Source organism: Engraulis encrasicolus, chromosome 17, assembly GCF_034702125.1.
Source record: "Engraulis encrasicolus isolate BLACKSEA-1 chromosome 17, IST_EnEncr_1.0, whole genome shotgun sequence".
NCBI lineage: Eukaryota > Metazoa > Chordata > Actinopteri > Clupeiformes > Engraulidae > Engraulis > Engraulis encrasicolus.
In genome coordinates, this window is record NC_085873.1 from 36347857 (window position 1) to 36362856 (window position 15000).

The 15000-nt window shown below is 41.8% G+C and overlaps 1 protein-coding gene across 1 annotated transcript in view; it reads left to right on the plus strand.

Annotated features, from left to right (window-relative positions):
* nmt1b (N-myristoyltransferase 1b) overlaps positions 1–15000 on the plus strand; it is a 29587-nt gene that overhangs the window by 1585 nt on the left and 13002 nt on the right. Inside the window, exons 3-8 of the mRNA XM_063220708.1 lie at positions 359–503; positions 10999–11129; positions 11639–11730; positions 12335–12451; positions 13928–14039; positions 14832–14890. Of these exons, the coding sequence (XP_063076778.1) occupies positions 359–503; positions 10999–11129; positions 11639–11730; positions 12335–12451; positions 13928–14039; positions 14832–14890 (656 nt within the window). The remainder of the gene's footprint in view (positions 1–358; positions 504–10998; positions 11130–11638; positions 11731–12334; positions 12452–13927; positions 14040–14831; positions 14891–15000) is intronic.

The following is a 15000-nucleotide window of genomic DNA, read 5'->3' on the forward strand; positions in this document are numbered from 1 at the left end:
AGACAGACAGGAGAAATGGGGAAGGGTCGGCAAAGGACCTGGGCCGGAATCAAACTGGGGTTGCCGGTGTAGCAGTCAGAGTGCCCTACCACTTGAGCAACGGCAGGGCCAGCCAGGCTTTTATTTATTAAAAATTGTTTCAGACCAGGTTACTAAAAGAGACAGGCTGCTATTGTATTAGGGGCCAGGCTATAAATTGAGGAAATGCAGTATTCGAAATGCACTGTCTATGTGTATCAGGGATGCTGATCAGAATGTCAGGATTTTACTCTCTCTCTCTCTCTGTATCTCTCCCTCTCTCTCTCTCTCTGTATCTCTCCCTCTCTCTCTCTCCCCCCCCCCCCCCCCCCCCCCCCAGCTGGATGCGTTGCCAGAGTCTAAGCAGCAGGAGATCCAGCGGGCTCTGCACCTCTTCTCTCTGGGCCAGGGCCCCCCCAAGAGCCTGCAGGAGGCGCGCAGACACACATACCGCTTCTGGGATACACAACCAGTCATAAAAATAGGTACTCTACACTATACACACAACCAGTCATGAAAATAGGTACACTACACTATACACACATATCGCTTCTGGGACACACAACCAGTCATGAAAATAGGTACACTATGCTATACACACATATCGCTTCTGGGACACACAACCAGTCATGAAAATAGGTACACTATGCTATACACACAACCAGTCCTGAAAATAGGTACACTATACACACATCCAGTCATGAAAATAGGTACACTACACACACAACCAGTCATGAAAATAGGTACACTACACTATACACACAACCAGTCATGAAAATAGGTAGCCTACACACACAACCAGTCATGAAAATAGGTACACTATGCTATACACACAACCAGTCCTGAAAATAGGTACCAGTCATGAAATAGGTACATTACAGTATACACACAACCAGTCATGAAAATAGGTACACTACAGTGGTGCTCATATGTTTACATACCCCAGCAGAATATACGCTTTCTCTGCGATTTCTCACAAAATATGAAGGATTACACAAAACCTTTTTTTTCACTCATTGCTAGTGACTGGCTTAAGACATTTATTAGCAATCTTCTGTGTTTACTCTTTCAAAAGCATGATCACAACCCAAACTACTCAAATGACCCTGTTCAAAAGTTTACATACCCTAGTTTCTGATGCTGAATATGGCCCTGTTTAACATCAAGGACAGCTCTAAATTGTTTGTGGTAGTTGTGGATAAGGCTCTTAATGTTCTCAGATGACAAAACAGCACATTCTTCCTGGCAAAATGGTTGTTTCCTATAATATCTTTGGGTGTCTTGCTGGAACCTCACATTTGAGGTTTCCCCTGAGTGGCTCAATGATGTTGAGATCAGGAGAGTGAGATGGTCGCTCAAAAACCTTCATTTTATTCTTTCTGAAGCTAATGACGGGTTGATTTGGCTTTCTGTGTCGAAATATTGTCATGTTGTCACTGTTGGAATTTTATTTCAGAAATGCAATATGAGGGGGTTTGGTTGGAATCAAGCCATTGGGCAAGGGAATCATTGCATTGCAATGATCATTGCAAGGGAAATTGTTCAGGAGGCATAGGACAACCAAAAAATAACTTCGGTAACACTTCCAAATAAGGGGCCATAATTAACAGTAAAGTAGCTGTAACCTAATACTTAAGTAAGGGTTAATAATCATTACTTAACACCATATTAGACACATATTAATTGTTATTAATGCATATGTTGAGCATTAGTAAGCAGTTACTTAACTATTAGATAACAATAACATATTATTATTATACTAATAGATAAGTAAGGGCACAGTTAATAGTTAAGTAGCTATCAGGTCATACTTAACTAAGGACCAAAATTAACACTTACTTAATACAAAAGTATGGCATAACTAATGGATAAATAATACATAAATATTGGGGTTTGGGACCCTTATAATAGAGTTGGCTGAGGATAACTAATGGTTAATTAATGGATAGATATTGGTGTTTGGGACCCTTATATTAGAGTTGGCTGCGGATAACTAATGGTTAATTAATCCATAGATATTGGTGTTTGGGACCCTTATAATAGAGTTGGCTACGCATACCTAATAGTTAAGTAATTAATTTACTGTGACGTCTAGCTTTCACTCGTTCAAATCACTGTAATAATTGCAACAGGAGCCATTATATAGCAAGGATTGGACGTACAGTACACTTCTCATTGATGGTGGGGTGATGAGATGTAATTTGTTCATATACCACTTATTAGTTTTAATGGTAAAAACCCTACAATAAATGCAGAACATTATGAAGAGTAATAGTTTTGAAGCGAAACTAAACCATTCCTTTGTGATAATGGAGTTAATGTCTGAGAATATTAGCTCCAAGAAGTGCAGTGCATGATGGGTACTCAATCTACAGACAATATTTCGGTATTATTTATTCATTAGTTATGCCTTACTTTTGTATTAAGTAAGTGTTAATTTTGGTCCTTAGTTAAGTATGACCTAATAGCTACTTAACTATTACTGTACCCTTACTTATCTATTAGTTAAATATTTTGTATGCTATGAACTTGTAACACAAGGTAATAGTTATCTAATAGTTAAGTAACTGCTTGCTAATGTTTGACATGTGCATTAATAACAATTAATATGTGTCTAATGTGCCGTTAAGTAATGATTATTAACCCTTACTAAAGTATTAGGTTATAGCTACTTTGCTGTTAATTATGGCCCCTTATTTGGAAGTGTTACCATAACTTCAGGTGAAATATAGGACAACATTATTTTTTTTTAAACTGTACAGTAAAGAGGCACTTGAGGAAAGATGGGCTGTTGGGGGTTGCCAGGAGAAAGCCATTACTACAAAAATGCAAACATGTTATTTTGCATATGATACACCAAATAGCATAGTGAGAAGCATCAGAATGCCTGTGACAAAGTCATTTGGAAAAATGAGATCAATATGGAACTTTTTTCAGCCACTATTAACAGTACAATTTGGAGAACAGTCAACGGAGCCTATGATGAAAGTTACACCATCCCTTCTGTGAAACATGGTCATGGACCACTGATGTCATGGGGATTTTGAGTTACAAATGCACTATACTTTTGGTCCATACTCGCAGAATGATGAATACATTGCCCTGAGAAAAATACTGGAGGAAACTTGACACACATCAGCCTTGAAACTGCACATGGTCCATTGTTTGGACATGGCATGACAATATTTCAACACAGAAAGCCAAATCAATCCGTCATTAGCTTCAGAAAAAATAAAATGAAGTTTTTGAGGGACCATCTCATTCTCCTGATCTCAACATCATTGAGCCATTCAGGGGAAACCTCAAATGTGAGGTTCCAGCAAGACACCCAAAAATATTATAGGAAACAACCATTCTGCCAGGAAAAATGTGCTGTTTTGTCATCTGAGAACATTAACTAAGAGTCTTATCCACAACTACCACAGATAGTCCTGGACCAGCCATGTAGACCCGTTCGCAATTTTGAGTTGGGGGCGTTTCTCACTGGAATTGAGTTAGTGGGTTCCTAGACATTAAAAATCACGGAGGTGCTCGTCCACCATAGTGCCAGATTTTTCACAATATGGCCGCCAAATATGGCCGCCATCGCCTATGACAAAAACCTGTGTTTTTTACTTTCAAACTGTTTATACACATGCCATACATCAATTCTGACCAATTTTTGGAGAGGAAATCATTTCTGACAATTTCATGAGGAGAATGTGTGATTGTGACCTTAAAAGGTCATTGCCAAGGTCAAATTTGCTATTCTGAAGAATGTCAATAGACTTTCATTGTAAAAATGAGAAACAAATTCTCAATTATGGTATGAGGAGTTATTTGCTGATATTGCCATGATTATTTTGTGTCAGTATAGTGTCAGTATAGTCCTTAAAAGGTCAAGGTCAAGGTCATGTTCCAGGTCTTTTCCCTATTCTGAAGAACTCGGCCATGTGCTTACCTATTAGGTCATTATTAAGAATAAGGAACAGTCACTATAAATGTAAACCTAACATTTCCACACAGTCAGAGGACAGGACAGCACATGTACTGCAACACTCAACACAGAGAGGAGCCCCCACTAGAAGAGGAGAAGTGTGTCAGAGATCACAAGAGTAAACAACTTCACTGCCCCTTTCAAATGCTTGTGCATAACATTCAACGCGGAATAAGGCGAACACCATTGCATATGATGCTTCCCACACAGCAAAAGCCTTCACATCAAGAACCTTCTCGCAACTTTTCACAAGATTGGTTCATGTTCAAGCTACCAGACAATCAGATCTGACCAGTCTTCTTGCTAGCTATGTTGTGGAAAGCTCGAAAAACTGACAGAAAACCATACCTAGCACTTACAAGGGAGGATTATACATCCATTATACATGGGGTCATCTGTGGCCTAGTGATTAGAGAGTTGGTCTTTCAATCTAGGGGTTGCAGGTTCGAATCCCCCCTGACCTCTCCCTACATCTCCATCCATAGCTGAAGTGCCCTTGAGCAAGGCACCTAACCCCACATTGCTCCAGGGACTGTAACCAATACCCTGAAAAATAATAACTGTAAGTCGCTTTGAATAAATGAAAGCGTCAGCTAAGTGCAATGTAATGTAATATACATTGGCAGGCATCCAGCTCTGATTATGCTGACAAATCATCACTTTCTGGTACCAAGGGTTCACACTATGCAGCCTTATTACTGTTTCCAGATGCCTCAGTGAACAGGCACCTTCAAAAGTCTCCAGTGTCGGGCACAGAATTAGGCCAAGCTGATGATATACTGCAGAGGAATTTACCATGCCAAGAGGTACCTGATCATGCAAAGCCAGTGGTTCGACCTGCCCTACCACCAGACATGCTGCTGCATCCTGAAAACAAACAAGCAACATTACTGTATGTTGCCACTGCAAAAGGTTTATCAGGAAAGCATGAATTCTTGATCAGCCTGATTCACTCTGGTGTGTCAGGAGGAGACCTTTTAATGCAGGCTGCTGTACACACACTTGTCTCATGCGTGCTGGCTTCCTTCCTATAATACCAAGACCCATTACTGAGTGTGCCACTGTCAGATACTGCCTATCCAACTTCCAGTGTTCGCAGGCAGATGATCCAGGCATCAATGGCAATTTGGTGTGATGAAACCTGCATGAGACGGAGCACTTCAAGGATCTCTTCCACTGTATTGGCCCTTTCCATTGGACGCATGTTATTCTCAGATATCAGGGAAAATTGCCTCGAGGTTCTGGCCTAGATAATGCATTGATGCATGTCTCTCCAGTGGGAGGTATTCTGGACTCACAAGGACAAGGCAGACTATCCAGTGCTTGCACAGGTACAGGCATTGCACACTTCACTGGCTTCAAATTAACGTTGCCCAGAATTTGAGTTTGAGGCCTTGATTGAGCAAGTGGAGAGCTTGAATCAAGACAAGTCAGAGCTCTGCCAATTCTTTGAAGTTTGGCTGGATTTGGCGGCCATCATTAAAAATGCTGTTGTCTCTGAAAGAGAAGGAAAATAAATCAATATGTGGCTACCATAACTTCCTATGCCAATCTTTGCAGAACGTAACTGCAGTAGCCTCTTACTGCTGTGCGAGGTGACATAAAGGTTGAGCAGCATTCAGAGAGTATGCAAGGGTCATGGAGGACAGTTTGTAGTAGGAGCCACACGCAATGTTAATGTTGCAGCAAAGTTTGAGTTCTTTCCATCAGATTAGAATGATCACTGATGTCCTCAACTTTCTCACCAACACCACCACTTTGAAGCGGACAGAATGACACCTCCAACATGCACTGAGCACCACTCCGTGCCTTACATTCAACCGAAATGTGTAATTGTTGCTAGACTTTGTGGTGGATCCGCAGAATCCATACTCATTGACCGTTAATGCGCCCGTTCCACTGCACAATCTGCTCAGCAACCAGGTTGTTAACAGGAGTGTCACACCTCGCCTGCGCAACCGTCTCCAAAGCTTGTTTTCAGCTCATACTGGCAGGATAGGTTAGTTCTCAAGAACATAAAGAACATAAGATAATTGGAACTTTATCAAACAGGAATCCTCTGCAGTACAAAGATCAACCATAGAAGACACCAGCAATCATCGTAAAGGAGCGGAAGTTGGTCTCATCTAAAGACATAGCTGAGGCACATAGGAGGATGGACATTGCTGAGGAACGGGGCATGAGTATTCAGCAGATCTCATGATGTCGTTTCAGCATCATCCCTGTTAGATGGTGACCTTCTGTTGGTTGTTAACAAGTCAAAGCTTGTCAGTGAAATTGAGCCTCACCTTAATCTCACCCAATGAAGCTCTGAGTCTACTTTTTGCCCTCATGTTCGGGTAGACTTCATGTCAAAGATCTGTCATATGCCTCTGGAAGAATTTAGGTGCTGTCATCAATGCCATCATCACCTCAGCAGTATCCCTCTGCTGACATCCAGAGCTCATCCATCTTGTGACTCCTACATTGAGATGTCATTGAAGGAAGGTGAACGCATGCGGTGTACCAACTCAACAACAGCCGTTGACATCATTGGCGAACGGACTAACACCCATTCCTCACCAACTTGATAAGTTCCGGGCCTCTGTGGAGAAGAAGTGAAATCTCCAATTGTTAGTTCCAGACATGATTTATTATCAAACCAGAGGCAATACTACTGTCATTGTCAGCCCTGTTGTTGTTGATGATGAGGTCTGGGCTGGGGCCAGATCAACCACAACAGCTGTAATAGTTGATGATCACAGAGTATAAATGTACAGCACAAGAACCAAGGACCCCAAAATAAGCCTAAGCAACATGGGTGGCAGGAGCACACATCTTGCATACTCCTGCCATTAAAATGCCTGAAACCGTAATCATAAGGTGTGCTTAAATTATGTAAATGTGCAGGACAGTGTGAAAATCGAAAATGCTGCTGGAGTTTCACTGATTTTATTTTGCCAAGGAAAAATGAGGAGCCATTGTAAAAACACATCCCACTAAATTGCATGCATACACAAATTCAGTACAAACACAGAAAATACTGTGAGTACATTATGTGTTATCTTCCACCTTAATTAATGTTACAATGTTCCACCTTAGTTAATTTATTGTGTTTTGGGCGTAATTTAAGCCTAGGCCTTTATCATGACATTTATTCATTAAATGTTCATGATATGATGGTCCCTAAAGTGTTAAGAAATATTAAATGTTAGAAATGTTAGATTTACATTTATAGTCGCAGTTCCTTATTCTTAACAATGACCTAATGGGCAAGCACATGGCTGAGTTCTTCAGAATAGGAAAAATACCTTGACCTTGACATTGACCTTGACCTTTTAAGGACAATACTGACACAAATAATCATAGTAACATCAGCAAATAACTCCTCATGCCATAATTGATCATTTGTCTCTCATTTTTACAATGGAAGTCTACTAACGTTCATCAGAATAGCAAATTTGACCTTGGCAATGACCTTTTAAGGTCAAAATCACACATCCTCCTCATGTAATTGTCAGAATTGAATTCCTCTCCAAAAATTGGTCAGAATTGATGTATGGCATGTGTATGAACAGTTTAAAAGTAAAAAAGACAGATATTTGTCATAGGCAATGGCGGCCATATTTGGCGGCCATATTGTGAAAAATCTGGCACTATGGTGGACGAGCACCTCCGTGATTTTTAATGTCTAGGAACCCACTAACTCAATTCCAGTGAGAAACGCCCCCAACTCAAAATTGCGAACGGGTCTACATGGCTGGTCCAGGACTAAAACAATTTAGAGCGGTCCCTGATGTTAAACAGGGCCATATTCAGCATCAGAAACTAGGGTATGTAAACTTTTGAACAGGGTCATCTGGGTAGTTTGGGTTGTGATCATGCTTTTGAAAGAGTAAACACAGAAGATTGCTAAAAAATGTCTTAAGCCAGTCACTAGCAATGAGTGAAAAAAAAGGTTTTGTGGAATCCTTAGTATTTTGTGAGAAATCGCTGAGAAAGCGTATATTCTGCTGGGGTATGTAAACATATGAGCACCACTGTATATATAAACACACACACACACACACACACACACACACACACACACACACATACAGCGTCTGGGACACACAACCAGTCATGAAAATAGGTACACTAACACTATACACATAACCAGTCATGAAAATAGGTACACTATATACACAACCAGTCATGAAAATAGGTACACTAACACTATACACATAACCAGTCATGAAAATAGGTACACTATATACACACATACCGCTTCTGGGATACACATCCAGTCATGAAAATAGGTACACTACACACATACCGCTTCTGGGACACATAACCAGTCATGAAAATAGGTACACTATATACACACATACCGCTTCTGGGATACACATCCAGTCATGAAAATAGGTACACTACACACACAACCAGTCATGAAAATAGGTACACTATACACACAACCAGTCATGAAAATAGGTACCCTATACACATAACCAGTCATGAAAATAGGTAGACTCTACACACAAGCAGTCATGAAAATAGGTACACTACACTACACACACAACCAGTCATGAAAATAGGTAGCCTTCACACATAACCAGTCATGAAAATAGGTACACTACACACACTACACTACACACACATCCAGTCATGAAAATAGGTACACTACACACACAACCAGTCATGAAAATAGGTACGCTCTCTATACTGCCCTACGAAGGCAAAGTGCAATAACTACACCAGCATTGAAACTGAGAAAAAGTAGGGATGCATGATATCACTTTTTTTGAAAACCGATACGAGTAGGACATCTCTATACTTTCTGAATCAGAATCTGATACAGACCGATACCGATACTTCTACCACCAGCATACAATGAAAATAAATGCATAGCTTTTTTTCCACCTGTGAGATTTGTTTTATCGGCCATTTTCCTCCATATGTGTGTCTTTCTTTCCAATCCATTCCCTCCATCTCTCCCGCTGTGTGTGTGTCTGCAGATGAGGAGGTGAAGGAGGTGAAGGAGCAGGGTCCATTGTATTGTCTATGGATCTATGGTCTATTTATTGTCTATTTATCTATGGTCTATGAAGTCAGTGGTGTAGTCTACTTAGAAGGCGGGTATACGGAGTATACCTACTTCTAAATTTCAGGGATTTCAGTATAAAAGAAAGTAAATAAAGAAGCANTCCTCAGATTTNTTTTTTCAATTTTAATCGCCTCACATCACAAACGTTTCGGGCTTACACCCTTCTTCAGTGTGAAATGCCGATTTCGCCTTTGACCCCAGTAGGTGTGACTTAAATAAACTTAGTTACCCAAAATGCCACCGCAGGTGTCTCCAAAAAAGCCCAGTGCAGGTACCCAAAGCGCACCACTAGAGGGAGACGCAATGGATACCCATCATTCTAACTTTACAACAATTACGCACGTTCCAGCAATCAAAACAAAACAAAAATACAAATAGAAAAGTCTTTCAATGTCCATGTCTTAGTGTCTCAGTCTTCAAAAGAGGGTTTCAAACCCCCAAAACAAGGTATTTACAAGTTGGAACATGCCACTTTACGAAAAAATAGCTTAGAGAGAGACAAAAACATCTAGCCCACGTCACAGAAATATGTTTAAAAAAAACAAGACAGTATAATTTTTTCATTCATCCCTCTTGCGATGAGTGTATCCAGAGTATGTATCCAGTAAGCCTCCCTTTTCAAAAGTAAATTGTCCCTATCCCCACCCCTGCGTGGTGTCTCCACAACCTCAATTCCCATATATTTTAAGTCTGTTATATTGTGTTTTAACTGGTTGAAATGTCTGGCCACTGATGATTTCTCGTCACAGTTGCGTATAGACGACTTATGTTCGCAGATCCTCGTCTTTAATAGCCGTTTAGTTTTCCCCACGTAATATAGATTGCATGGACATTTAAGCAGGTAAACTATGTGTGTCGTGTTACACGTTATCCTGCCCTTTACAGCGTACGTTTTCCCTGTACTGTGGTGCGTGAATGTGTCGCTTTTCAGCATCGCGTAGCAATGTACACAGTTGTGACAGGGGAAATTGCCATTAGGGATCCGCGATAAAAAGTGTCGTGGTTTGGGAATGGGTAGATCAGATTTTACCAAGAGGTTTCGGAAATTGGAAGTTCTCTTATAAAAGTGTTTGGGTGGGTGCGTAAAAGCGCTTGCAATTTGTGGATCAGTCTTTAGTATATGCCAATGTTTGTTGACTATACGTTTCACAGAGGATGATATAGGAGAAAATCTGAGGAGTGCTTCTTTATTTACTTTCTTTTGAGAATTGAGTTCATTCATTGATGAAGTTAAGCACCCAGTGTAAAAGATAAGAAGACAAGGTGTTGAGCGCGCTTCCTGATCTTTCTAGGGATTTCAGTATACCCACTTAAAATTGATTGATCCATTGATTTGAATAGCACAAATATATACAGTATACCCACTTCAAAAAATGCTCAAATATACAGTATACCCACCATAAAAAAGTAGACTACATTACGACACTTTGCCTTTACAGAGCAGTACAGGGCAGCATGTGCGTGCGTGCGTGCGTGCGTGCGTGCGTGCGTGCGTGCGTGCGTGCGTGCGTGCGTGCGTGCGTGCGTGTGTATTCCCATATGTGTCTTTCTTTACAATCCATGCCCTCCCTCTCCTGCTGTGTGTGTCTGCAGATGAGGTGGTGAAGGAGGTTTATGCGTGCGAGTGTGCATGCGAGTGTGCGTGCGCACGCGTGCGTATTCCTATATGTCTTTCTTTCCAATTCACTCTCAAAACTCAATTTTGACAAAATGAGTAATTGCGTCAATTTGCCTTTGCGGGGCAGTATAGCGTGCACTTGTGCGTATTCCCATGTGTGTGTCTTTCTTTCCAATCCATGCCCTTCCTCTCCTGCTGTGTGTGTCTGCAGATGAGGAGGTGAAGGAGGTGCATGCGTGCGAGTGTGCGTGCGAGCATGCGTATTCCTATATGTCTTTCTTTCCAATCCATTCCCTCCATCTCTCCTGCTGTGTGTGTCCACAGATGAGGAGGTGAAGGAGGTGAGTGAGCAGGGTCCAGTGCTGGAGCAGGAGGGGTGTGTGGTGCGCGAGGAGCCCTTCTCTCTACCGGAGGCCTTCAGCTGGGTCACACTGGACCTGCAGGACCCTACACAGGTGGGCATAGGAACACACACGCACATGTGCGCACACACACACACACACATACATGCACCCATACACTCACGCACGCACACACACACACACACACACACACACATGCATGCACCACACGCATGCATGCACACGCATGCGCACACATACAGTGCTCTCTAGGCCTACACACACACACACACACACACACACACACACACACACACACACACACACACACACACACACACACACACACACACACACACACACACACACACACACACACACACACACACACACACTCACACACACTACTCCAGACCTACAGGGCCCCATGCAGGTGGGCAGGATACACACAGACGTGCGTGCACACACACACACACAGACACACACACAAAGACACATGCACACTCCACGTACATCACATGCACACACATACACACAATGCTGACTGTGTCAGTGAGAATTAAACGTGTAAATAGGTCAGGTTTTATTTTTCGTCTTTTATTACTTTTCTTTTCTGTCTTCAGCTGGACGAGCTGTGTGCCTTACTGAATGAGAACTACATGGAGGAGGATGACAACACCATGCGTTTCCTCTACACTCCCCAGTTCCTGCTATGGTGAGTATGCCCCCTAGAGTGCGTTAGAAGAACTACAAGTTAGCGTGTATAATAGAAGTAAAGGGTTTTACGTGAGTTTACGTGGTTTTTTTTACGTGTACTATGTGTACTGTCTATGTCTATACTGTCTATGTCTGCATGGGAAATTTCAATTCTTTGTATGACCAGTGAATGTAAAGACATTGATGAAGCCGACTTGACTTGACTTGACTTTCCCTTTCAGAGGGCTTTGCCTCTTTTGACATCAACATTTCAAGCAAATAGTCAACCTATTCCATCAACTTCGTCAACATACAGTGCAATGCTAATGATAATGACAGGATCGTGCTGTATGAGATAGCAATGAGTGTGTGAACTTCAAATATTCTCTGTCTTCTTTCCACCTATTCACATCTCTCTCTCTCTCTGACTGTCTGTGTCTCTATGTCTCTGTCTGTCTGTCTGTCTGTCTGTCTGTCTGTCTGTCTGTCTGTCTGTGTCTCTGTCTGTCTGTCTGTCTGTCTGTCTGTGTCTCTGTCTGTCTCTCTCTCTCTCTCTCTCTCTCTCTCTCTCTCTCTCTCTCTCTCTCTCTCTCTCTCTCTCTCTCTCTCTCTCTCTCCCTCAGGGCTCTGTGCCCTCCTGGTTGGCAGTGCCAGTGGCATTGTGGGGTGCGGGTCAACTCCAACAGGAAGCTGGTGGGCTTCATCAGTGCCATCCCTTGCACCGTGCGCACCTATGACACGTGGGTATCAGTCACCTCTAAAAACTATATACTGTGAAAGTGAAAGCCCATTGGGAAACTCCAACTCCCATTGTCATTGTGACACAGCACTCCACACAAAGACATTGCATTTATGCCTCACCCGTGCAACGGGGCAGCCCTCAATGGTGCCGCTAGGGAGCAGCGTGGCAGAATGGTACCATGCTCATGGTACCTCAGAGGTTAGGGGGAGAGCACTGGTTGATTACTCCCCCCACCAATCTGGCGGGTCAGGGGTCGAACCGGCACTCTTTGGGCTACAAGTCTGACACACTAACTGCTTACCCATGACTGCCCAATATATATATTTAATAATAATATATACACACGCACGCACACAAACACACACTACCATATACTCAACTCTAAAGAGTATCATAGACTCCAGTTTGGATACATATGACCATGTTGACTGGATACCACACCATACATTACACACTACATTGCCTTTGGCAACACTTTTTAACCAAAGCAACTTACAAACGAGGCCATGTGATAATCATAATCAACAACAGTTGATACAGTACGAAGTGCACAGGAAATATACAGAACAACAAATGCAGATGCGAAGAAGGCTTAGTGTTTTTTATGTTAAGTACAAAGTACATTAGGACCGGGTTAAAGGGTAACTTCTGCCAATTTCGACATGCAGTTATAATGCTCACACTACCCTGGACTTGTCAATACCTGAGATTTTTTTTTTTCTCTCTTCAGCCTTTTCTGAGATCCTGGTCATTGTAATGGGGTCAGAGTTTGTTTAATATTATTGGGATAATATTTGAAGTAGGCCTATGTTAAGAATTTTTAAAATGTAAACAAAATCTGCCCCCATTAGAATAGCTCAGGGGTCCGTATCTCGAAAGCGTCTTTGCTAACGACGGTAGCAACGTCCTTCGTAAGAGCGACTCAACTCTCTCTCGACAGCGACACTCACCACTAAATCCAACGGAACGGTAAGACGGTCTGAAGACGGTCTTAAGACGGTTAGCAACGACAAGAATCGAGAAACGGACCCCAGATCTAGAAACGGGCTGGGCCAAAAAATGCAGCATCCCTGGGTAGGAACTGACAAGTCAAGGGTAGTACAACAGCATATTGGAATTGGCAGAAGTTCTCCTTATATATATACAGTATAACTGATACTATTATTATTTTTCTCAAACAAAGAACTGAAAATTGGTCAAAATGACCCGAACACCTTAAGTTAAGCTATAATAGTTATTTTAACTATAAAAAAGTAGAGGGCTGGAGGGCTGCGGCGTTCAAGTGGTAAAACTGGTGGTGATTTGAAGTTGCTCTTTGGCCAAATAAAAAAAATATAAAAAAAAGGTGGCAGTATTTTTAATTATTTAAGTTCAAACATGAACTAGCCTTTATAATAAAGCGGTTTTATCTAAGAAGAGTGCCTTGGCGTCCTGCCTTTTTTTTACCTTAAGTTAAGCCGTTGCTCTTGTGCAGGGTGCTGAAGATGGCGGAGGTGAACTTCCTGTGTGTGCACCGCAAGCTGAGGACCAAGCGGATGGCTCCGGTACTGTGCAGAGAGATGGCCCGCCGCGTCATGTTACAACAGGTCATTATATTACACTACATGGATAACATGATCTAGATGATGATGTGATGTGACGTGACGTGACGTGACGTAATGTTGGGGATGGGATGGGATGGATACGCTGATGATATGATTATGATACATGATATATGATATGATATGATTTGATCCTATGATCTCGACTAGGGATGGGCAACTGGAGGCCACATGCGGCCCATCTCCTCACTGAGTGCGGCCCATAGATGAAACACATTTTTTTTTTAAATCCCTCTTGATTTAAGGGGTTTAATCATTTTAATGTAATTAATATGTTACAAACCTTTAATTAAAAATGACAAGGAGGAACAACATGAGGAACACAGCACTTGTGAGATCATCCAAAGTTGTCATTGGTAAAAATATAGGTCCCTTAAGGAAAAGGTTACATTATGGACCAGTATACTGTACGCCATTTCAATTTTCCAAAAAAGACAGATTTCTTTAATGATGTAGCCTATTGATATTGTAAGACATTTAAAAAATAACATTCAACAATTGCCTGTATTTATAATAAGTATATTATAAGTACATTTAAGTATATATAATAAGTACATTCATGTGCATGACCTAACGTCTCCTTGTATGTGTGTGTGTGTGTTGTGCAGGTGTTCATGACCTAACGTGTCCTTGTATGTGTGTGTGTGTGTGTGTGTGTGTGTGTGTGTGTGTGTGTGTGTGTGTGTGTGTGTGTGTGTGTGTGTGTGTGTGTGTGTGTGTGTGTGTGTGTGTGTGTGTGTGTGTGTGTGTGTGTGTGTGTGTGTGTGTGTTGTGCAGGTGTTCCAGGGTGTGTTCTCCACCAGTGCAGTACTGCCCACGCCCACCACCACCTGCAGGTGACCAGACCTCTGCCTTTACTTTACATTACATGACATTACAGTACATTACATTACTTTATATTACATTACATTACGTTACATGACATTGCAGTACATTACATTGCTTT